This window comes from Barbus barbus (assembly GCF_936440315.1).
Source record: "Barbus barbus genome assembly, chromosome: 15".
Lineage (NCBI taxonomy): Eukaryota > Metazoa > Chordata > Actinopteri > Cypriniformes > Cyprinidae > Barbus > Barbus barbus.
Window position 1 is genome coordinate 2,423,573 of NC_136743.1, and position 26,698 is coordinate 2,450,270.

General features: G+C 31.2%; 3 protein-coding genes across 5 annotated transcripts in view; 2 read left to right on the forward strand and 1 right to left on the reverse strand.

The window, feature by feature from the left end:
* The window catches only part of LOC306881095 (ceramide synthase 2-like), a 385,605-nt gene that overhangs the window by 168,152 nt on the left and 190,755 nt on the right, over positions 1–26,698 (forward strand). The gene's annotated exons all lie outside the window — the stretch shown is intronic.
* Positions 117–13,383, reverse strand: LOC306880750 (caytaxin-like; the record flags this gene model as incomplete). The annotated part of the gene is made up of 12 exons (XM_079434490.1): positions 13,295–13,383; positions 12,213–12,307; positions 9,444–9,490; positions 8,129–8,356; positions 7,877–8,026; positions 6,471–6,573; positions 5,665–5,796; positions 5,027–5,113; positions 4,851–4,949; positions 3,843–3,878; positions 2,385–2,414; positions 117–150 (listed from the first exon to the last, which is right to left on the reverse strand). The coding sequence occupies exons 2-12, from the start codon at positions 12,287–12,289 to the stop codon at positions 117–119; spliced, it is 1,023 nt and encodes a 340-aa protein (XP_079290616.1). The 5' UTR covers positions 12,290–12,307; positions 13,295–13,383.
* On the forward strand, positions 17,016–25,026 carry LOC306881671 (complexin-4-like). Its single transcript, XM_079435869.1, has 3 exons — positions 17,016–17,370; positions 22,488–22,575; positions 23,819–25,026. The coding sequence occupies exons 1-3, from the start codon at positions 17,210–17,212 to the stop codon at positions 24,041–24,043; spliced, it is 474 nt and encodes a 157-aa protein (XP_079291995.1). The 5' UTR covers positions 17,016–17,209; the 3' UTR covers positions 24,044–25,026.

Sequence of the window (26,698 nt, forward strand, 5' to 3'; positions counted from 1 at the left end):
CCTCTCACCATTCAGACACCCCAAATATGGCGTAAGGTCCAGAGGTCATTAAACCCACCCTACTGCTCAATCTACTGCTACAGTCAGCCGCTCACTCTCTTACCCAATGAGATGCGTCAGGGACAGGCCTCCGCGGCCACGGACGGCGGCCTGCAAAATAATGCATCCAAAACAAACAGTATGAATGCATATTACATAATCACATCCGATTTTTCTGCATTTATGTCATGCATATTAAACAATCACATCAGATTTGAACATTTGCATTTAAAATCAACATGAAAAGCCAACACATCGACACATTTAACTTCCATAATTGGACAAATAGTAGAAAAAGTAGTTTCAGGGTTGGGGGGCCGTAAGGAAGTGCTAGTGGGTCTGTGGAAAAGTTTAGAAATAGTGTAAAAACAAAATAAATAAATAAAAATAAATAATTAAAAAACAAGACTAAAGTAAATAAAAATTATATAGGCTACAAATAAATAAGTAAATAATAAAAAAATATGATTAAAATAAATACAAATAAATAAATACAGATAATAAAAGAAAATTAGTAAATAAAAAAATGATTAAAATACATAAGTAAAAAAAATGTAATAAACTATCAATAAATAAATAATACAAATAAGATTAAATAAAAAAAAATTATTAAATAAGAAAATATGTAGATAAATAAAACTTAAATAAAAATAAATAAGTAAATATATATATATAAATAAATACATAAATACAGTACTATAACTATGAAAGCCAATTTCTGCCATGAAATACTAATTTACTTGCAACTTTTCACCAATTTAGACTTTTTTCTTACAATTCTTTTGAGATATAAAGTCAAAATATAAAGTCAAAATTACCTTTTAATTTTTTTTTAGATATAAACTGTGAATTCTGAGACAAAAGTCAGAATTGTGAGGGAAAAAAGTTTAAATTACCTTGTATATTTATTTTGTATTCATGATGAAAATGGCCTTCTATAAATAACAATACAGTACTATAATGAGTAAAAAAAAAATTTTTTATATTATCTAGGTGTTTTTACATTTTTGGAATATCCTTCACTAGGATAATCATATTTGGGGATCCATGGCATCTAGAAGACTGAAAACTCCTGGGTTAGATGATGAAAAATGACTATTTGATATGTGGTTGGAGTGAAGGCAGTGAAAACTCCCTGATGATTTGACAGGAATCAGAACATTGACTTGTATTAAAGAATTAAATTGCGTCAATGTTGATTGCATGTTTAAAGTACTGAATCATGTATGCGTTCTAAAAAATCTAAATGCATGATGTTTTCTCATTAAGCTTTCGCTGTCAATGCAGTAGCCTTTGAAATATAAGTCTGTCTGATTCACACGGCCAGATTATGTGATGGCTGCTTCCCAGTTTGCATATACTAACCGTCTAAACAGTAAGCGAGATAAGAATTATTCATGCTGAAAATGTCAAAGGTGCTCAGATGGTTTATTTCTTGTGTGCATTCATCATTGCTTCCTGAAATATATAATCCATAAGTCCTTTGCACTGAAAATGAGTGTTTCTGATGGTTTTCCGTTCATATTTTTTTCAACTGTAAGAAGTGGCTGTGTTGCATGAATACATAAGTCTGAACTTTAAATGATAATGAGGGATAAGGTAATGAATTTAAATTTTACCTAATGCATGCATATGCATAGAGGATTTGACAATGGCAGTCTGTAGAATGTAGTAATACTTACTATTTCCAAACTAAACCAAAAGTACACTACGATTCAAAGGTTTGGGGTCTGTAAGTAATAAAAAAAAAAAAAAAAGAAGTCTCTTCTGCTCATCAAGGTTGCATTTATTTTTATTAAAAATACAGTAAAAACAGTAATATTGTCAAATATTATTACAATTTAAAATAATAATGTTTTTATGTGAATATATTGTAAAATGTAATTTATTTCTGTGATGCGCAGCTGAATTTTCAGCATCATTACTCCAGTCTTCAGTGTCACATGATCTTCAGAAATCATTTTAATATGCTGATTTGCTGCTCAAGAAACATTTCTGATGATTATCGATATTGAAAACATCTGAGCTGCTTATATGATTCTTTGATGAATAGAAAGTTCAAAAGAACAGCATTTTTTTTAAAATTATAAATGTCTTTACCATTAAAAAAAATGTATTTAATGCATCCTTGATGAATAAAATCATGATTTTTTTTCTCAGTATTACATTTTTCACTAGTGTATTGTATATACTATTCTATGACCAGTGAAATAAATACTTTTAGTATGCAGTATCCAAACTGAGATGTAGCCTGTGCCTCCAGACAGAAATTCCTGTGAAGCTGTATGTCACATACATCAAACACTGCGGGGCTTCACTGTATTTATGGATGTAAAGAGTTTCACCTCTCTGATGTCTTGGCCAGTTGTTCAAGCCTGTGAGGATATAATCAAAGGTACATATTAGTGCACAACAAACGTCTGACAAAACTGAAACTGTGCAATAACTGTGCATAAGCCACACTGACAACTGCGTTCAATATTCTATATCTACAGTCATGGCCAGAAATATCGGCACCCTTGGTAAATATGATCAAGGAAGGCTGTGAAAATTAATCTGCATTGTTAATCTTTTTGATCTTTTATTTAAAAAAATCACAGAAATCTAATCTTTCATTGGATAATAAGAATTTAAAATGGGGGGAAATATCATTATGAAATAAATGTTTTTCTCAAATACACGTTGGACACAATTATTGGCACCCATAGAAATTCTAATGAGTAAAATATCTCTGAAGTATATTCCCATTCATATTCACAATTTTGAGCACTCCAGGGTAATTATGAACATGAAATTATCCAGCCATGGCTTCCTGTTTCACAGAAATATAAATAGGAGGGAAACCAAAGCCCAAATTCCCTTAATCATCCATCACAATGAGAAAAACCAAAGAATATATTTCTGATGTGCAGCAAAAGATAATTGAGCTTCACAAATTAGTGAAGTGGCTTTAAGAAAAGAGCTAGAGCAGACCCATTTCCACCATCAGGGCAATAATTAAGAATTTCCAATCAACAGAAAATGTTACGAAACTGCCTGGAAGAGGACGTGTGTCTATATCATCCTAATGCACGGTCAGGAGGAGAGTTTGAGTGGCTAAAGACTCTCCAAGGACCACAGCTGGAGAATTACAGAACATAGTTGAGTCTCGGGGTCAGAAAGCCTTAAAAATAATTTGTCAAACAGCCCCTACATCAGCACATGTTGTTTGGGAGGGTTTGAAGAAAAATTCTCCTCACTCATCCAAAAACAATGAAACTAAAAAAAGAGCTTTTTAGCAGCAAACACTCAAGATGGGTTTGGTGAACACAGGGATATAAAGTACCCCATGTGTACAATGAAATATACTGCTGTATTTTTTATGTTGTGGGCCTATATTTCTGCTGGAGGTCCTGGACATCTTGTTTAGACTCATGGCATCATGGATTCTATCAAATACCAACAGTAAAAAATCAATAAGAGAAAAACATTTATTTCATAATAATATTTCCCCCAATTTTAAATTCTTATTATCCAATGAAAGGTTAGATTTTTGTGAAATTTTTAAATAAAAGATCAGCTCATTGATTAATTTTCATAGCCTTCTTTGATCATATTTACCAAGGGTGCCGATATTTTTGGCCATGACTGTAGATGTATATACACACACATATATATATATATATGTGTGTGTGTGTGTGTGTGTTATGGGCCGGACTGTAAGAGCAACTTTCCTGCTGCCTGTTTAACATTTGAATCATGGAAAGGCCAGAGTACTCAGATCACATAACGCCATATCATCCCACAACCCCCTGCAGTTTTACCTTTCTCTCTGCGCTTTGATTCGCTCCTCGTCACATCTGCAGAAAGAGGAGAACGCAAACTCTGTTATCGCACCGTCACGCATTACAAACACTGTGCATTTCTAAAACCTCACACCTTCAACACAGAGAAATCTACGACTGTGTTCGGATCTGCCCTGATTCTCCTGCTATTTTTACATTATGCAGTACATGTACTGTGTTTTATAGTATTAAATGATTCATATTTTAACCCTATAAATAAATTTCTAATGCTTCTAAATGATCAACATAATCAAAACTTTGTAGTTAAACCTGTTGCACACAATCAACTCCATGTCTTCTGTCGTCTGATTGAAGGTTTTTTATCAAGTAAACATAAGAATAACTTAATATTTCAAGATGAACACATACTGGACTGAAGCAGATTCACTTTACTTGATTCTCCATAAAATTATGTTCAAATGTGAGTCTCAAATATGATCATCATTGGGCTTTTGAGGAACGTTTGTTCGTTGTATTGCATTGCATTGTATGTTTGGATCATGTAAATTTCATCTTACTAAGACGCAGACAGAGTGATTTTTGTCAGTGTATACTGTTATAAAGATCTCATTGATTTACATTACAAGCATCAGAATTTCATCACTTCCATATAAATATCAGCATCTGCACCAAATTGGATATGTTTGCTCAGTTTGAGTCAGAGCTTCATATTCTCACTATATCATACTATATGAGCCATAAAAGCCTGATGTATCAAAAATGATAGGCCTACTCAACAAACAGAATTGATATTCTGTCTAAAGGTCCAATAAACTTTTTGTTCAGACTATTACTTCATATGTCAGGCTTTACAGGGTTAAATATGCAACATAGTGATACCAATACCATGCTAATGTGAAATGTTCATGTCTGCATACAGCTTTGACCGAACTCAATCCTGCCCTGGTGTGTTTTAGTTTGCATGTACCAACTAAGTCCTCTGATAAGACATCAGTGTGTCTCCTGCTGCTGGTGAAGGGCACTTACTGCAGCACACACTCGGGAATCTGCACATGCTCCATGGGAACGATCTGAGCCAGTTCCTCCAGACTTTGGACATACCGGATCTTATCCATGAATTTCACACTGCAGAGGAATTAAAGTGTATTAAAACACATCCTACTAACCGTTGAGGGTGTTTGTGATGTTCAGTGTTTCCTGACCTGATGAAGGGCCGTGAGATGGCCAGAACTGTCCGGATGAACCAGGAGGGATGCGCGATGATCAGACATTTGAGATTCTTTCTTAACCTGGATGTTAATGGAATAAAATGAACAGAATTCATGTGAAATCCCACACCAAAATTGGTCCAAACTATCATCAGTGTCCCATCTCACAAAGTATAAACACAAATTTTCATAATGTGACCCTGGACCACAAAACCAGTCATTTTTTTTTAATTCAATTTAAAAATTGATGTATGGTTTGTTATGATCGGACAATATTTGTCTGAGATACAACTATTTGATAATCTGGAATCTGAGGGTGCAAAAAAAATCTAAATATCGAGTAAATCACCTTTAAAATTGTTCAAATTAAGTTCTTAGCAATGCATATTACTAATCAAAAATTAAGTTTTGATATATTTACTGTAGTAAATTTACAAAATATCTCCATGAAACATGATCTTTACTTAATATCCTACAATTTTTGGCAAAAAAGAGAAATCGATCATTTGGACCCACAATGTATTGTTGGCTATTGCCACAAATATACCTGTGCTACTTATGACTGGTTTTGTGCTCCAGGGTCACATATGGGTACTTATCTGTGTTTCATTAAATTATCAGCTGAGTTGTACCGTCTTTCGATCATCTGGTAGCATCTCTTAAGCCAGCTGATGCCGGGCATCCTCCTGCGTGGCGTGGCTCCGTTCAGATATATGATCATATAGTCCTCAGCTACCAGCAGCTCCAAACTACTGATCACATACCTGCAGAGACAATCCAATAAAGCATTCAGATAAAACTTCAGGAAATATCCATAGAGCAAACCTGTAAAATATCTGCATTGTCTGTTGTAAAACAGGGTCTAGAAAATCCGTTCAAAAGCCTCTTCTGTTCAACAAGGCTGCATTTATTTGACTAAAAATACAGTAAAAAAAGCAAAATTGTGAAATATATTTACAATTTAAAATAACTGTTTATTATTTGAAAATATCGTAAAATGTAATTTATTCCTGTGATCAAAGCTGTATTTTCAGCATCATTACTCCAGTCTTCAGTGTCACATGATGCTTCAGAAATCATTGCTGCTCAAGAAACATTTATCAATGTTGAAAACAGTTGTGCTGCACAATATTTCTGTTGAAACGGTGATGCATTTCATTTTTCAGGATTCTTTGATGAATATAAAGTTCAAACGAACAGCATTTATTTGAAATATAAATATTTTATAACTTTGCAAATGTGTTTACCGTCACTTTTGATCAATTTAATGCAGCCTTTTTTGAATAAAAGCATTAATTTCTTATCAAAATCCTACTTTTGAATGGTAGTATATGGATAACAGGGTTATTATAGTTACCTAAAATTAAAACTGAAACTAAAATGATCTTTAATTTAGTTTAACTTAATGCATTAAGATTTGTGTGTATTTGTGTCTTACAGGAAGAGGTTCTCCATGATGTAATTGTAGTCTGCGCAGCCGCTGTCGGGCAGATAGCAGGCAGCAAACACAATGATGGCGTTCAGTCCTTCACCGTAATAACCTGTGAACAGAAACAGGAACACGAGAGTGTTTAGAGTCAAGGTTAGCGGTTTCCATATTCACTGATCCCTCTGTTTGTGTAAAACAGCCTTGGAACACAATGAGCTGGATTTCCCCTTAAGTCCACATGCAATGTGTTAACAAACAAGAAACATTTGTCACTGAGGTTTCATATCTATTTTCCATCCTTTACATTTAAACAAACTGTTTTTGCTACTGTACGTTAAGATATAAATGATCTTGCTGTGATGATATTATGTTTTTGTATGTAAAGTGTGATGAGTTACACAGTTTCATTTAGTGTTAAGGGGTTTGTTCAAATTAGAGTTATTAGTTAAAACAAAAGCTAAAACCATTTATAAAATAAATTAAATAAAAATATTAAAAATTATTAATACTTATTATATTTCAATACGTTTTCAAGGCAAAAATTCTAATATTTTTTTTTAAATAAAACTATATAGACATTTAAAAAAAAAAAAACTAATAAAATGACTAAATCTTTAGGTAAAATAAAACGAAAACAGAAAATATAAAAACAAAAGCTAATTCAAAATATTACTCAAAATATAATAGTATCTTAATGATATGAAAATAACACTGGTTTAAATCCCTTAACCTTGTAAACAGCATCAATAATCAATAAGTTGATGAACAGTAGTGCATGTAGAAGAAATATGTGACCTTGGACCACAAAACCAGTCATAAGGGTCAATTTTTGGAAATTGAGATTTATGCATCATCTGAAATAATCTGAAAAATAATCTTCCCATTGATGTATGGTTTGTTATGATCTGACAATATTTGTCTGAGATACAACTATTTGAAAATCTGGAATCTGAGGGTGCAAAAAAATCTAAATATTGAGAAAATCTCCTTTAAAGTTGTCCACATTAATTTCTTAGCAATGCATATTACTAATCAAAAATTAAGTTTTGATATATTTACAGTAGAAAATTGGAACATGATCTTTCCTTAATGTACTACTGATTTTTGGCATAAAAAAAGATAATTTTGACCCATACAATGTATTGTTGGCTATTCCTACAAATATACCCCAGCGACTTAAGACTGGTTTTGTGCTCCAGTGTCACATATATATATATAATTCATTAAATACAAAATTCTACAGGTGTCAAAAGTTATTTTATTTTATTTTGTTAACATTTATAACACTATTATAGGATTGAAAGTGCTGAGGGGAAAATGATGAATGGTAGTGTGTGTGTGTGGAAGAAATATATATATAAAAGAGAAAGTTGTGTCTGTGTCATATCAAATATAAGTTAGTATCGTGGACTGACCTCCATGCGTGACGACGCGCAGGTACGGCCTGATGACCTGCATGTCTATCCTGTGCTCCTGATCACCGATGATCACCGTCCTCCAGAGACGGCCCGCACCCTCACCCTCTTCGCCGCCCGGACCCTTCACGCTGGCCACCGGAGTGTCGTCTGAAAAACAACACAGTCTGCTTTTCATCTGCAAATCAGATTCTTTCTGTAATGCATCCTGTTTTCCAGTCAAAACCTCACGACCTTTGACCTCCGACTGACCTTCCCATTCCAGCTCATTGCCGTTGTTGAGGGAGCCGAGCGAGTCGTCGTCTGGCGTGTCGATGTCGTCCACGTTTATGTCCAGGTCGTCTGGTGTTTCCAGGAAGTCGTCAGAAAGCAGCGAACCTTCGCTTTTATCCAGCGACAGGTTGATATCCGGAGCGATCAGCGTGCGGCGCTTCTGTCGGACCGATTCCGTGTGATCCGCCGTCAGAGCGGCACGATGAGCTGACAGAAAGAAGAAGTCACACACGCTTATAAAAGAAGCTGAGAAAATGAAACATTTATAAAAAGAAGCTGTCAGACGTCTAAAAGAAACTCACACTTTCTTACAACCTCAATATCAACTTGACAAAATTCCTTCAAACACTCTTCAATCTTCAAGTGAGTATATCATTAATATACTATTATAATATTCATTCATACTTCATTTTCATTTTACATCATTTCAATTTTAGTTCACGTTTTTGTCATTGTTTTGTGTTATTTGTATTTGTTTGTTTATTATTTGTATTTCTTCTTTTTTCATTTGAGTTTAGTGTGATATTTCAGTAATTTCAGTACTTCAACTAAATGGAAATTATGTTATGATTATATGATATTTCTTTTGAAATGTTATGATTATGATATGTAATGAAATTATATTGAAAAAATGCTACTTTGGCAACTAATTGAAATAAAATAAGTTAAAGTTTAAAAAAAAAAAAAAATTTATTTAAGTTAATGTTAATTTATTAACTAATAATTATTTTTTTAAATATACAATAATTATTTTAATAATGATTTTTATATATTTATACTTCTAGTACTTTTGTTTCTGTGAGTTTTTTAAGTATTTGTGTTTGTAATTTTTTATTTGTGTTCTTTTTTAAATGTCTATTTATTTTTTTTATTAATTTTATTTAAGTTTTAGTTTTAGAAATGTTAATACTTAAACTAGACAAAAAATGTTTTGACTGTATTTTGAAATGTTATGATAAAATTAAAAAATGTTGCTACTAATTTAAATAAAACAAATATATATATATATATATATATATATATATATATATATATATGCGCAACTCTGGCAACTAATTGAAACAAAATAAATTATATATATTTTATAATAAAGTAAGTTATATATATATATATATATATATATATATGTTTCTTCATTCAAACATAGAAAATGCATATAATATTATTTAATAATTCAATATAAAATTATTGTGTAAATATTTTGAGTCAATGGCCAATGATAACAACACTGCAGTTCAACTTTCAACTTAAAACTTTCAACATTTCTTCTTTAACTAATAAAAGATGAATTTACCAGTGTTGTCAGTGAGTCCGTCTAAATCACCGTCTTCAGGAAGAGGCCTGGAAATCAACACAGAGAAATCATCCAGACGACCACAACACAGCAAAATACACACAACACACTTTCTCTGTCATTATAGAGCCTCTTCTTCAATTCACAATAATGACTCGGCACACTTTCATTTACTGAACCACAGTAATAACTGGTCTTAACTGGGTGATATTTAATGTATTGTTTTATTGCTAGTGTTGCTAGGTTATTAATGGTGGTTGCTAGGGTGTTTGGGGTGTTTTTTGCTTACTAGTCAAGTGAAAAGAGTCATGCATCTGTGATAAATATATCTATTTTACCACAGAACAGGGACAGTTAACAAACTACACTACATCAAATCAACACAATGATTATTTAAAGTCTGTTTGCACATCTGTGTCAAGCCGTGAACAATAGCGGCTTCTAAACAACATGTTTCAGCAGGAGCGAAGGCCACAATTAACCCGTCATTCTCTGGCATTACGATCAGCAGTGTTTGTGTATCTCATGCTGGCTACAGTCAGTAATTACCCAGCAGTCTGTGCGCTGTCAGGAGACGCTCTGGTTAATAAGAGAGCGCGGTTACAGAACTCAGTTCAGACAGTTCAGCGATAGGATGCTTAAATTAAAAATGCTTAAATGCTAAAATGTTGGTGCATGCATCATTGTAGTATGATATTGTTTCAAATACCTTTTATATAGGCTATGGTATATTAATATGGTAATCTATCAGTACACTGAAAGCTAAAATAAAAGCATGCAATTTAAACTGATCTGAGTCTTAAAAAGTAACATCTTTTTTATAATTTAATGTTATTAAAATGAATTAAATTATTAAATATTATATTGCACAAAAAGAGTTACCACGTGAAACGTTTAATTAAATATGATTATTTATGAATATTATAAATAAATATATTAAATATTATATTGCAGAAAACAACTGCCACATGAAACACACACACACTTAATATTAGTTATTATTTAATACATTTAATATTACAATTATGAAGCATAATTGATAGTATTACATAATAAATAATATTAAAATAATGTATATATAAATATATACATACCATAATTGCACAAAAACAGTTACATATGAATTATTATTTTAATATTATTTAATATAAATAAATATAAATTAAAAATATAAATTGCACAAAAAAAGTTACCATGTCAATCGTTATTTTAATATTATTTATTAATATTATGAATAAACATAATAAAACCAGTTACTACATTAAACATTTATTGAAATAATATTAATTTAAAATTAATTAATAATAATTAATAAAACGATTTTAAAGTATTATGACATTGCCTTAGGATATAATCGCTGTGCCATGGTGATTTAGGATTATTTCATCAGAAATTGTAAGCAAAAGCTTTTAATGTTAAATTATCTTTAACAACTAGAACATAATCAGGTTCATCAGAGAGAAAGTTCCAAACAGTACATGATAATTAAAAGCCAAGCTCAGCAAGGGTTTGTGTGATAATGTGCACTATAGTGCAGAATCAATTATTCAGCACTCTGTGTCTCTTACTAGCCTCATTGTCATGGCAACACTGATGACCTCATATTTGCCCATAAATGGTAATGCATTATGATGTAAGGCTGTGCTCTTTATGTCTTCATGTATGTTGACCCATAAGCTGCTTCTGGACTGTTTATGCCACGATTCACCTTCATTTCTCCTTCATGTGCAGCTAGATAACACATCCTCAGCTCTACTCGCTCTGAGCTCTAATACTGATCTGACATTTATCGATCAGAAATCAAAGACATCTGCGCTGTGGATGAAAATAACAAGCCCCATGGGTGCTGTACATGAGCATATGTTTACATGCCTGGTGTCATTTAGCTGAGGTACAAATCTGCTTATTAGCAAGTAAAAATCAATCATTATAACTAAATAGTATCAAAATACAGACCAATAGCAGCACTACCAGTCAAACGTTTGGAGAAATTAAATCGCTTTTTGAAAGAAGTCTCTTCTGCTCACCAAGGCTGCATTTATGTGATTGAAAATACAGTAAAAATAATTAAAATGTGAAATATTATTACAATTTAAAATAGCTGGTTTCCATGTGAATATCTGTTAAAATTAAATTTATTTCTGTGATATAAGCTGAATTTTCAGCATCATTACTCCAGTCTTCAGTGTCACATGATCTTCAGAAATCATAATAATATACTGATTTACTCAAGAAACATTTCTGATTATTATCAATGTTGAAAACAGTTGTGCTGCACAATATTTTTGTGGAAACTGAAACATTTTATTTTCAGGATTCACAGATGAATAACATTACCATTATGAATTATTAAAGACATTATACGTGTCTTTACTGTCACTTTTCAATGTAATGCATCCTTGCTGAATAAAAGTATTACTTTCTGTAAAAAGTGACCCAATTTCCACAAAAATATGAAGCAGCACTGTTTTCAACATTGATAATAATCAGACATGTTTCAGCAGCAAACAGTCAATTAGTCTCAATATTATTAAATTTAGCTCTTATGTCAAAAACTACAGGTTCAGCCTCACTAAGTTGCATTTTAAATCGAGCTCAATGCATTGTGGGAGACAGCATCTCATGCACCTCATACTGCACATTTGGCAAATGTTATAGGTCATATTCTGTGCATATATTAGATTCACATACTGTGCTGTGCAGAAATAGTATGGTAGTATGTTATTCTGAACACTAATCTCTATCAGTTGAAGGTCAGTCATTTCTTACCGAGGGAAATCGTCGTCTTGCCACTCATCTTTCACCTCCATGTTCTCCATGCGTAAAGTGGCTTCAGTGGTTCCCATCCTCTGCTCCCGATCACACTGATCAACACAATCACACAAGATCAGCACATTTACAAGTGCCTATATAGACAAAAATACATATTCTTTCAATTATTTCTCTGGATGAGCTAATGATGTGCATCACTCTCCTCAACAAGTCACATGATTTGAGGAATGAATGTGGCATGAGTTACATGCCAGTGCTTCATATTTAGACTAAAGGACTGTGAGCTTTGAGTAATAGAGATGCTGTGTTTATTGTTGCATCACTCTTCCTGAACATCAAATCACTCCCATTTTGAAATGACTTCAAAATTGACCATCTCCTTCTTTAATACATGTTTCTGGTCTTATTTTCAATTATCTTAAATACTAAAAAAAATACTCAAACTAACACAAAAATAAAATACAATAAAAATGATATACCATAGACATAAAAAAAAATAATAAAAAAAAATAATGAAAATAACAAACATACAACAAAATTACTAAAACACTAAAACTAAAAAAGCAGATGCCAAAAACAACATTTCCTATTTTCATTTAGTTTAAATTGATTTACTGAAATAACACAAATTTATAAAAAACATTTAGACATATTTAAAAAATTACAAAAACAACTAAATTAAAAATGAAAAACGAATTCAAAATATAAATTTTTTTTTAACTCATTTCAAACTTTTCCCATTTTCATTTAGTTGAAACGGATGTACTAAAATAACTAAAACTTAAGAATTAATGACAACTATATAGACATATTAAACACAAACAAACAAATAAATAAAAATTACAAAGACACACAACAAAACTTAACTAAAACTTGAACTAAAATTAAAATTAAAATGAAAAAAAAAAAAAAACTAAAAGTATTCAGTAATACAAAAATAACCGGTGCATCAAAGGATATAAATAAACATACATATATACAGACATATACTGCATATTAGCGATCTTTTATCAAATTGTATTAACCTCCTGCATATAAATACTTTAATGTATCACCTATTTAACCCTCCATCCACCCACCTGTCACATACAAACTCCCTTCAGCATCCAGTCAGTTCCACGCGGAAAAATCAAGATTTATCTCCCTGAATGTCCCGTTTACTCAGAAATACGTCACTCTGTGGAATTAGAGTTGCAAACAGCATTTCATGGCTCATGTGGTCAAACACTCACAACAGAAGGAGTTTCTCTCGGCAGGCGTTGATCTCTCTCTCTGTGTATGTGTGTGTGTTTCACCTTCAGGCCTGTTGATTTCTCAGCTCTCCACTGAATCCATCAGATCTGACTCTCTGTCAGTCTGTCGGGTGAAGCCGGTCCCGTCTGTGGATCCTCAGACAAAGAGGGGCGTCTGGATCATCATCATCATCCAGAAACAACAACACACAGTGATCAGATGTGTTTGATAATTCATGCCATCCCGCTCCAGTTCACGTCACATCACCTGGCGTTCAGTCCTTCTCTCTTTTATATGGTGCATTTATTTCCCTCCTTTACGAAGGACAAACCTTTCCCAATCTTGCTGTATCTGCAAAAGATGGACGTCTCCTCGCTGTTCCCTAGCAACTGCATCCCTGTCTCTCCATCCCGGCACAATCTCTCCTCTGTACGCTCCTCTCTCTCTCTCGCAGCTGCTTGGTGCTCTGGGCCGCGTCTGTAAACAGAAGGCCATCCCTCGGTCTCCTGTGATTGGCGGAGCTGTGTTTCCTGCTGCGCTCTGATTGGCTGAGGCTCTGTGTGATGATGTCATCTGTTTAGTACTCAGGAGGCCTGTGCTCGCAGGTTTTGTGCTGGTGCATGTACGTGCTCACTACATCAAATATCACATTTGCAGTCCATATAGGCCAGGAAATTAGTTGCATTATGTTTCTTTACATAACAGTTGATCATTTACTTTATTTTATTTGGTAAATTTAATATTCGTATTTAATATTCAAGTTATTCATACATTAAAATCAGGAAAATGCAACTAGTTATAACCTGCAAAACAAATGTATAATTATTTATAATAATAATAATAATAATTATTATTATTATTATTATAGTTGTTGTTGTGTTTTATATACTATTAATTACAATGATTAAAAATAGAATATAATATTCTAATTAAAATTATAAAAAATATGAATAATAATAATAATAATTCACATCATTATACTATTACAATAACATAACAACAATTAAGTATTCTCTTATGATAAAATACTAAAAATAGTTTAAAATAAATGTTATTAATTTAATAATAATAATTCACATCATTATACTATTACAATAACATAACAACAATTAAGTATTCTCTTATGATAAAATACTAAAAATAGTTTAAAATAAATGTTATTAATTTAATAATAATAATTCGAATTATATTTTCAAATGAATGAAAATAACAATAATTACTATATTAATATTAATAAATAATATTAATATTAATTGTTATAATAGTTATAACATTATAATAAAAAAAACTTATTGATAATGTATTTTTTTGTTGCTATTATTAAAATATTAGATTAGAATGAAAATTATTAAAAATAATATTTATTCAAATATATATATATATTAAATATCAGTTATATTATAATTACAATGACAATTATAAAAAATAAAATAATAATAATGTTGTTGTTTTCTTTTTCTTCTTATAAGTACAGTGATAATTATTAAAACAATTATTATGATTATTAACCACAGATATATTTTAATTTAATAATAATAATAATTATTATTATTATTATTATATTATCATTATTATTTTATTAATAACATTAACAACATCAAAACAACAGCAGCAGCACTAATAATAATAATAATATTAATATACATTAATAATATATTAAATTATATAAATAAATAATAATAATAATAACCGTTATTATTATTATTGTTGAATAATAAAGCAGTTTGGGATTTGACTTTACAAGGCTATACGTGAAAAAGAAAAGAAAAGAAAAAAGAAAAACTCCCAGCCAGTATTAAAGCACTCGGGGGTTGCTATAAACATCAGAAATTATTTTTAAATTTGTCCTAAAATGGTTTTTGTCAATCACAGAGATGACTTTATAATGGACAAGAGTGAATCTAGAGAGATGCTGTGTGTTTGAGACGGAGCCTGGGGTTTTCTGTCGGGACAAACATCAGAGCGTCCATTAAAACCCACTCAATCATTCAGGACGGCCAGCCATGTGGAATTCAGCACCAAGGGCTTTCTTTCTGTATTTCATCCTCTCATACAGTAGTTCTCAAATTACATGCAGTGTTATAAAATATCAAAATGATTTCTTTTTAATATTAGATGCATTTGATTGCACACCAAATACATTTGTACTAGAACACTGGTTCCCAAACCTGTCCTGGAGGACCCCCTGTCCTGCACATTTTGTATGTCTCCCTAATCAGACACACCCAGTTTAGTTCTAGCAGTCTCTACTAACGAGCTGATGACTGGAATCAGGTGTGTTAGATAAGGCAGACATACAAAAGGTGTAGGGCAGGGGGTCCTCCAGGACAGGTTTGGGAACCACTGTACTAGAAGAACCGCTGTGAAGTGTGAACAATGCCAATATGGTTCAAAAAGTTATTAAATATACTCAATTCATTTAATAACAAATTCCTTATGCTACATCCGTGCTGTTTTTTTTTCTTCATAGCGATAAATAATGATTTTCATCTGCTGAAATGTCAAATTCAGAGCTGTACTTCACTATACTCACCACAAGATGGCTCTGAAGTTTAAATAAACCTCCATGAGGCTCCTGTCAGCAGGCAGCAGAGCAGAAGATCTTGATCTGATTAAAGAGAAAATAAAAGCATTCAGTGTTTCAACTTTATGTGTGAGCACACTTCACAGAGAGAACAGCCAAAGTTTACTTTCCTCTAATCAAAGTAAAAGGTTACAGTAATATGCCTAATTACATTTCACAATGGGATTTTTAAAAAAAGTAAATAAATAAATAAATAATAAAATCACTATAATGCAGTGCCATAATAACACAAGTAAAAAGTTAATAATAATAATAAAACAATAATAATAAAAAACAATTAACACTGCATTATCTACTTAAGTTGCTGTGGTAATTTATATATATATAAGTAAAGTAAAGTCGTGACGTATTGTCAAGTATATTATATTACATTTATATATTATAAATGTAAATATAAAAAGGGTTATTTGGTATCTTTGAGAAACTGTTATAGTTTATATTAACATTTTGAATAATATAATCTAATATTTATATTCTAAACAATCATTTTCTTCTAATATTTATTTTTGATTTTGTCTTTTATCAGTTAACAAAAAACAGTTAATTTGTTAATAGTTTCATTTTTAGTTAACTATTTTATCATTGTAAAAATAGTTAACTAAATAATAATTAATTTCACCTAATATTTATATTTCATTTCATCCTTCTTGAAATCAACATCAAAAAAAGTTATTTTCATATACAGTAATATTTAATCATTTTAATTTTTGTTAACAATAACAGCTTTATGTTCATGTTTCAACTTTTCAATAGTATTTGTATAATTAAAAATGTGCATTATATTAGAATAAAGCAGGCAAAAAAATATTTTTCCACTAGTTGTCTTCAGACTTTTGGACAAAATTGTACATCTTTTCTGTTAATAAAATGAACTGACACCAGTTGATCAGCAGAATTATGCATGAAGACAATAGCCGTTCGTCCTTGGCTCAAGGTGAGGCATTTATAATAAGCTAAGCTCTTGAGCCGTTTTCATCACCCTCATCTTCATCAGGTGCCAAATCTGTAACTCACACCTCTATTGTCTTCATATTGCTGTCGTTGCTCCAAAAAAGCTAAAGCAGCTTGCATTTCCGAACTGGAAAACTTACTTTTGGAAAGCCGTGGGTCAAATACATGAACTAGTGGATATTTGATAGTTAATCAATTCTCTTCTTCAGGCCTAAAATCAGAGGAGATGGCGTTCCTCCTGCAGCACATGTTAGGGGACAAACTGAAGAACATGACAGGAGGAAGCAACGAAGGAGAGGAGGCCGCGGACGGAAAAGAGACGGCGGCGTCTAAAGGAATGAGCAGAGAAGAGTTCGAGGAGTATCAGAAACAACTCATCGAGGAGAAGTGAGTCAAACTGACGTATCACGCATACAAGAATAAATCTGAAATGAATGAGAAGCATCCATTGCAGCATTACATTTACAGTAGATCTGCTCACGTTGCATCAGATTTCTTTTTTACTCACGGTTTGCAGCGCTGAGCGTTTTAACCAAACGCACGCGTTTCTGTTGAGTTTATGAACCAATCAGAGGCGTTCTGATGAATCAGCGCGGCATCCTTAATCCTCGCTGACTGAGAACAGAATCAGCATTCTTGAATTCTCTTATCAGAAACAATAAAGTGCAGAAAACATGCAAGAGATTGAGTTTGAAGTGTAGACGCTTCAGTGATTATAACCGGAGTTTCTGCGAATGTTGACTCGCATTAGACTGAAGACACGGACCTCTTCATTTCTTTGCTTGCTTTAATTTATTCCATATTTAAATAACCGTTTTGTTGCATGCTACTGAAAAAACCAATGCAAAGTTTTGATTTTCTAATCCTTAAAACGCAATAAACAAGTTAGGCTAATAATTAATAATTTTATCATGATATTGCAGCTTTGCCCTCTTTTTTTTATTTTAATTTAGGCTATTTACATTATGCACTTTTTGTGTAAATATATATGCATGAGCAGCATTAAACAGTCTGTGTAAATAAACATAAATGCAGTGTAAAGATGGCTTTTGTTGATGCAGGAAAAAAAGACTGGTAACAGTTTATAATATTGTGACAGATTAAACTGGTTAAATTTAAGTATTTTTAAAAAAGCAACACATTCAATAAAGTAATTACATATCTGCCCTTAAAAAAATTATTTGGAAACCAGCTAATATAGACAACATAAACCAGAAATGTCCTGATCAAAATAAGCAGCAATATGGCCATCTATTTTGGTCGTTTTCAGTGAATCTCATTGGATGTTACACATAACTGAATATTAAGCTGATTTTGTTTTTGAGTTTTTGCTTTCAAAAAGCATTAATACTGGCAATATAAGCAGCGATAAACCACTATTCTGTTTCATTGAGCACTTAAATTGAATAAATGCATGCAACTTGATGCAAATGAGTAGTGATGGAGAGATGACCAATGAGAGGGCAGAAAGTGAATGTCATGTGACCACCTGACACATCGGTGTAGTGACAAACAAATGTGACATTAATGTCTGCTAGACATTAATGAGTAACTTTTTTTTATTTATTTTTTTAATCTAATATCTATATTTTATTTCAGCTATTAACAAAAACAATTTGTTAATAGCTTAATTTTTAGTTAACAATAATGTATAATTGAAAGAATAATTAATAATAATTATATTTAATTTTTTTAATAATTGTAAATTTTTTACTTAATATTATAACTGTAAAAATAATTAAATAATAATTATTTTTGATCTAATATTTATATTTAGCTTCATTTCAGCTTCATTTCAATTAATGAAAACGATTTTATAATTGCTAAATAATATAATTTGATATAGGATTTTATAATTGAAAATAATAAATAAAATAAACCAATATTAATATAATAATCTTATTATTATTTAACTTTGGTACTATATGTGACCCTAGACCACAAAACCAGACATAAGGGTAATTTTTAAAAAATTGATATTTATACATAATCTGAGAGCTGAATAAATAATTGATGTATGGTTTGTTATGGTAGGATAATATTTGGCCGAGATACAACTATTTGAAAATCTGGAATCTGAGGGTGCAAAAAAATCTAAATATTGAGAAAATCACCTTTAAAGTTGTTCAAATGAAGTTCTTAGCAATGCATATTACTAATCAAAAATGAAGTTTTGATATATTTACAGCACGACATTTACAAAATATCTTCATGGAACATGATCTGTCCTTAATATCCAAATGATTTTTGGCATAAAATAAAAAAATATAATTTTGACCCATACAATGTATTGTTGGCTATTGCTACAAATATACCCCAGCGACATAAGACTGGTTTTGTGCTCCAGGGTCACATATTATACAGTAGACTTCTAAGACATCCAAAGTAAAAAAATAAAAATGAACAAGCCTGATTGTTATGTAATAATATTACAGCCTAAAGTTACTGCACAACTGCACCGTTAATGACATTTATATTGGCTTTTATTTAACTTTATATTTAATAATATTAATATAATATAGGTTTGAATACCACGCAGCGCACAGTGATGTTTATAAACATAATGACATCGTCTTAGCCTGTAATTATTGTCTTATCCTAATTCCCGTTTCCTGTGGCCTGCTGCCGGCCGGGATCATTCCATCACAGCCATCACTGCTGATCTGAGGTCAGCTGGTGTCAGAGACGCCTGACAGTACATTACAATGACTGTGTCATGATTTCAAATATAAACATCAGTCTAGTGTGCATTCATGTAATGATGGGAAATAAAGACACTGAACTCTACAGCCGGACATCTGAAGATCAGGAGTGAAATGAGAAAGCTCGTTACTGTGACGTCTCGGAAAAAAGCCTACACACTCACTACCGTAATGTTGCTTTGCATTACACCTCATCTCTTTATATAACGCCCAATAGCATTAAGAACTGGGTCTCGAGAGTCCTTACCGGGTCAAAGGCCACGGCCTTTAATGTGATCCAACCACAACAACTAGTTACATCAGAAACTTACATCAGCACAGATACACACAGGTGCTTCTGCTTGTGGCCGTTTATTTAAGTATTATTTATGTTTATGTTTATAAATTAAATGACTATTTTGAATATTTTGAAGCCTGTATTTTTATACTTTTTCATTTTAAATAATTTTCAGTAATGCTTTTGTGTCATTTTTTTCCTTTCCCATAGTATTTTTTTGTATAATACTAAAAAAATGCAATAATTAATTAATTCTAAATAAATGTAAAATAATGAAATAGTTCATTAATCAGTTTATTAATTATGAACTATTATATTTAATGAAAATAACTATGGTAACTTTCATTGTAATTTTAGTTAATTTTTAACAATGTTGTTACATCCTTTTTTCATTATTATTAGTTTTTTTCCCATAGTAATTTTGTGTATAATTAAAAAAATAAATAGCTACATAATTAATTATAAAATAATTAATAGAAAATACTGAAAGTTATTATAAAATAATTAATAAAAAATAAGCTTGATAGTGTTAGTTTAGTATTATGTAGTTTTTATGAATATTTTGAATGATGTATTTTTGTATTTTTAGTAGTGTTTAATTGTGATTAATCGCATCCAAAATAAAAGTTTTTGTTTACATAATATATGTGTGTGTTCTGTGCATATTTATTATGTATATATAAATAAACACATACAGCAAAATATTGACATGTCCAGTATATATTTATATTCATATAATTTATATTATATATAAATATATTTAAAATATAAACATAACATATTTTTCTTAAATATATACATGCATGTATGTGTGTGTATTTATATATACAGCACACACACATATATTATGTAAACAAAAACTTTTATTTTGGATGCGATTAATCACGATTAATCGTTTGACAGCATTAATTTTTATACGTTGTTTTCATTTTAATTTGAGCTTTTTTTATTATTAGTTTGTTTATCACTTCATAGTATGTTTGTCATTTAAAAAAAAATTTAATAATTTTTATTTTCAGCATTATTTCAATTAACAGTAAAATAACCAGTAATATAATATAGTAGTTTTAGGGATTGCAAACGTTGCATTTGTATGTTGTTTAATAGCTGGCTTGGGTTTGGTTAGTAAGTATTACAGCGTCGTCCCTGTTTGACTCGAGATATAAAGCCACCTGCTCCATATTTTAGCCCTAAACCCTTCTAACCTTCTTAGGCTCCATCCTGCTGCAGGTCAGCTAGTGCGGTCTCAGAACTGGGGTGTTGCTTATTTCTGTGAGCATCGGCCTGTAGATACGTATGAAGGATATCTAATCTCAGTGGGTCAGAGTAATACGATTGTGAGGACTAGTTAGGAAGACGCTCAGATTGATTGGTTTCAGGTAAAACCACTAAACAGCATGTAAATAATCACTTAATTTCTGCTCACGTAAATTAGGCTAATCATGTCACTTCAGCTATAGGGTCAATCTCAAAAAAATTGAACCTAATTTATATTTTTATTATTTAGCCATTATATTAATGCAAATTTGAGGGGAAATCATAATGTACACAGATGATTTACCTTTGTTGGTTTTTATTAAATAATTTACATTCTCAAAAATGTATTGTAATTTTTTTAATCAATATAAATTCATTAATATCATAAATTATTTACTTAAGTTTTATTTTAAATAATTGCCATTAGATTCTAATGATAGTACTATAATACAATTAATATATTTAATAGTTAATATAATAAATCAATTAATAATAATGAATATAACGCATGCCGATGTTTTACTTCAGAATTGTTCAGTATAATATTTTATTATTATGCAGTTGTTTTACTTTAAAAAACATTTTTATTCAATGACTGCCATTAGATTGTCATACAATAATATAACAAATTAATATTTAACATTTAAATTAATATTAAATTTAATTAACAATGCATAGGAATCTTTTACTTTTGAAGATTTTTTATTAAATGATTGCCTTTAGATGATCATAATTGTAATAGGTTTTTTTATTGAATTAATATAAAATTGGTATAACACTGAGTTAGTCTATAAATACAATTGAAATGTTTTCCCCCTCAAATTTCAGTAAAGAGAAGTTGCTTAGGAACATGCTTAGTTTTCATGAAAATAATGGAAAAAATGCATGTTCTTTAATGTTAACATTTACGTTTTTTACTTTTAAATTAACGTTAAATTAATCTAGCTTCAACAAAACAGAATTTCTTCTTTTTTTTTCTGTTTTCTCAACATATTCCAGCTCCGTTTATGTCAAAAATAGAGCAGAGTACAACTGAAACTGATCACTGAGAAGAATCATTATAAGTCCTGAGTGTACAGTAAAACCCCATAATGCCGTTTCTAAAGAACGGATGGTGCATGTGATGCTCAGCAGTGTTTGTAAAGCTGCAGACCTCAGAAGATCCTGAACGTGTTGAGAACATTATGTTAGCAGTTGCCTAACATCAACTAATGTTGTAAAAAGATGAAATAAACAGTGCATTAACACGCTGCACGTTTTATTGACAGGATCGCCAGGGACCAGGAGTTTGCTACAAAAAAAGCCGAGCGAGCAAACCTACGAGTGCATCTGCGGGACAAATACAGAATACCACAGGTAACAGACCACCTCTTTATCGTGTTTACCAACTGGAAATATTTTCATTACTAATATAACATCCTAGGTTCTTCTCACAAATAACACTGATTTGATTTTGCGGTGACATTTGTTAATATCTTGAAACGCTTATGAAATCCAAACTAATGTGACCCTACTGTACAGTTAAATTTAAGGCCTCTAAATGATCAACATGATCAAACGTTGCTGTTAAACCTGTCACACAATCTACTCCATGTCTTCTGTCGTCTGATTGATAGCTTTTTATTAGTTGAAAGCTCTTTCAGTGTATTTGTACAAACGTCCTCCTTCAGCTGGTGCTTCACGTGTCTTTTTGCTGTCAAATCTACTGATTTATATAATAATATTTCCAGATGAACACATACTGGACTGAAGCAGCTCGGCTTTACTTGATCATCCATAAAATCATGTTTAATTGTGAGTCTCAAATCTGATCATCAGGCTTTTGAGGAGCGCTTATTTGTTCATCTCTCAGTCATCATTGGATTGCATTGCATTATCTGTTTTGATCTCATCTTACTCGGTCATATTATTGGAGATATAGAGTGATGACTGATATTTATATTAATTTATGTAAGTATCTGCTGTACTGTTATAAAGATCTCGTTGATTTACATTACAGGCATCAGAATTGCATCACTTTTTGCCCATATAAATATTAGCATCTGCACCAAATTGCATATTTTTGCTCAGTTTGAGAAAAAATAGCTGTTTTTCCTCCATATTATTACTATATCAGACTATATGAGCCACATTGTACAAAAAAATAAAAAATAAAAATCGAGCAAATTTAAAAGTTTAAGGCAACCAGCTTCAGCAGATTTTTGAGTTCTCTGAACTTTTTGTTGTATAAACTTGTGTATAAACCACAAGTTCAGAGAATCTGCACAAAGAAACATTCAGTCAGAAGTTCTTTAAAGAACCATCTCTTTCTTACCTTTTTATAATCTGAAGAACCTTCTTTCACCACAAAGAACCTTTTGTGAAACAGAAAGGTTCTTCAGATGTTAAAGGTTCTTTATGGAACCAGACAAAAAGGTTCTTCTATGGCATCGTGAAGTATCTTTATTTTTAAGAGTGTATTGCAAACTTAGTTTTATCTAAACAGTACCAAATAAAAAGCAAACAAACTAAAATACAGGCTATTATTTCATATGTCAAGTTTTACAGGGTTAAAGAGTTTTATTATACCTGTTTTTCCCTCGGCACTGTTTGGAAACAGAGCGCTCAAGACGACGCCACCGTCCAGATGGCCGGAGACGACCTGGACATTCCCGAGGAGCTGGCGAAGATGGTGGATGAAGACGAGGAACAGGAAGAGATGAACGATTCTTTTCTGGGAAAACTCCAGAACATGGACGTGGACTTTGATTCGATCAAAGCCAAAGCTCAGACCACCATGACGGAGGTGAAGCAGGCGGCGGAAGACAAATGTGTCATGATGTGATTATTCAGTTAAGTATGGATCTGAAAGAATTTTTACTTAGTGTCTTCCTTTTAATGTCAAATTATAAAGGAATCTTTTTCCCAAATGAAAATTCAGTCCTCATTTAATCAACCTGTATGAATTTTTGCAATGACACACAGGTGACTGACTGAAAAATGACTGAATTTTCATTTTCGAGTGAACTGTCCCTTTAAGAGGGTAATAGTTCAATAGGCTATCAGAGCTCAATACATGCTTCAGCCAAGTCAAACACCTCTGCTTTCCATTACAATGAAATATAGTCCAAACTTACATCACAGCTCTAAAATCTAATTGAACTAGAATCACATCTTACCTAGATGAACCATGTAAAGCAATGCAAAGCTGTGGAGATCTGCTGTTTTTCTGAAAAGCACTGAAAAATAAGCATCTTAATATAATGTTTCTTCATCTGAAGTAGCTTGCTTTAATGAAACATTAAAATAAGGAGTCGTGCGAACATGCTATTGTTTTTAATAATTTAATTATTATTTATTATTCTTTTTTCCACATTACAGTAATGATAAGTTGCATAATAAATGTGCATAATTTTCAAAAAAATTATGCAAAAATGCAATGCAGAATTTTTTTTTTTTTATTATTATTATTTTGTTTTCTTGTAAATTTAGTTTCTTGCATTTACCTGGCTCATTTCTCTTAACATATTGATTGGCTGAAGTCTACAATTTGTTTGGGAATTTTTTACATATTTTTCAATGTCTTTGTTTCTTTCTTTATGTTTCTAGTCATCATTATTTCCAAATTAATTTAATATGCTTTATTGTGTTATGCTATTGTCAGAATCAATTCAAAATAAAGTATTTGCTATCTTTAAGTGTTGTCTGACTGTATTTATAAGATTAACAGCACTATAAAACATTATAATGATTCTTTTTGTTTTGTATTTGTATTTTGTATTTTTTTTTTTGCAAGGTAAATAAAACAAATATTAACTGAATATGTTTTGCAAAAAATACTACTTCAGCCTTTCTTTAAAATTTCACATTTAATTCAGTGTTACTTGCCATTTCGTCGTTGTTATTTGTGAAATATACTATATTACTACAATTTCAAGTGAAAATTGTATTAAATCCTATACACATTTTTTCAGTGTAAGCAGTTGATCAATCCTTATTACTTGCTTATAGAGGCACAACCTTGAAGTCATGACTTAACCCTTATTAACCCCTGAAGAGCTTGTCCAGAATTACAGTGACGCTTTTCCACTCAATTATGTCGTAATAACGAGATCTTTTCTCATAATAACGAGATATGTCGTAAAAATATAATTTTCTTGTTAAAACGACATCGTTTTTTCTCATAATAATGTATTATTTCATAAAAAATGTATGTTTTCCATTATAATAGATATATGGCACATTATGTGTCCGTGCTGCTGTCACCACTGTCTGATATAAACGAGGATCTGCACGCTGCTGAATTGAAATACACTGTTTTAAATATATTTTAATGTAATGGTTTTAATTTTAGTGGCATGCTTATTAGGATTAAACTCCAATCTGTCTACAATATAGTGCTATCCAATAACTGCACTCAGACCCATGACTTGTTAGGCTATATGATCAGATCAAAACAGTTATTTTTGAATAATCGACTCTGGGCTTGGAATATTTCTTTATTTGAATGACTGAAGTTTGATTTAACAACACATCGAAATATGAACAAAAAGAAATAAAGATTTTAGAGATCTCGTTATTACGAGAAAAGATGTCGTTTTAACGAGAAAAGATGTCATTATAACGAGAAAATGATATAGTTTTCACAACATCTTTTTTCGAGAAAAAAATGTTGTTATAACGAGAAAATATCTCGTTATTACGAGAAAAGATCTCGTTTTAACAAGAAAAGATCTCATTATTACGACATAATTGAGAGGAAAAAGTTTTATGTCTGCAACAGCAATGCGTCACAGTATATTATAACAGAAAACATTTATGAAATAATGTCGTTATTATGAGAATAAACTGTCGTTTTAACGAGAAAAGATGTTGTTTTAACGAGAAAATATCTCATTTTAACAAGAAAAGATCTCGTTATTACGGCATAATTGAGTGGAAAAAAATATGTCTGCAGCAGCAATGCATCACCGTACAGAATAACTTCTCTGTATTTTTTTTTTTTTACATTCAACATCTAAACCTTGATTGAGACCAAAATGTCATTCCTTAAACCTTGTTATTATACATTTAACCATTGATTTAAGACTTAACCTTTACCTGTTTCCAAGCCTGACCCCAAACATTAACCATGTAATGAAGAAACAATTAGAGCCTGACGACAATCTCAAAGTGAAGAACGTAAAATAACACCATCAGCTAATTAATCTTCAATACGAAGCAACACTAATTAAACTGCCTTTGTGAGAAACCCTTACCTACAGTCAGAGTCAAACAACATGCATTTAATGAAAAAAGAATGACAATTTGTATCTTATTTTGTTTAAAGATCTCTTTTTTCATTTAATTCTGATCTTCAGAAGATATTTACAGGCTTCATTTTCGAACTTGAATGTCCCATTTACGTTGTATGGAAAAGAGAAAAAAGTGTTGATTCAATTAATAAATGTAAAACTTTTATGTTCCAGTTGAAATGAGGCTCAACAAACAATGACAGAAT

What these genes read in the sequence shown, in the direction of transcription:
- LOC306881671 (XM_079435869.1), top strand. Translation starts at nt 17,210, where the DNA reads ATGGCGTTCCTCCTGCAGCACATGTTAGGGGACAAACTGAAGAACATG. An exon ending in AAACAACTCATCGAGGAGAA is followed by an intron (nt 17,371 to 22,487) that starts GTGAGTCAAACT and finishes TTTTATTGACAG; the next exon opens with GATCGCCAGGGACCAGGAGT. An exon ending in ACAAATACAGAATACCACAG is followed by an intron (nt 22,576 to 23,818) that starts GTAACAGACCAC and finishes GTTTGGAAACAG; the next exon opens with AGCGCTCAAGACGACGCCAC.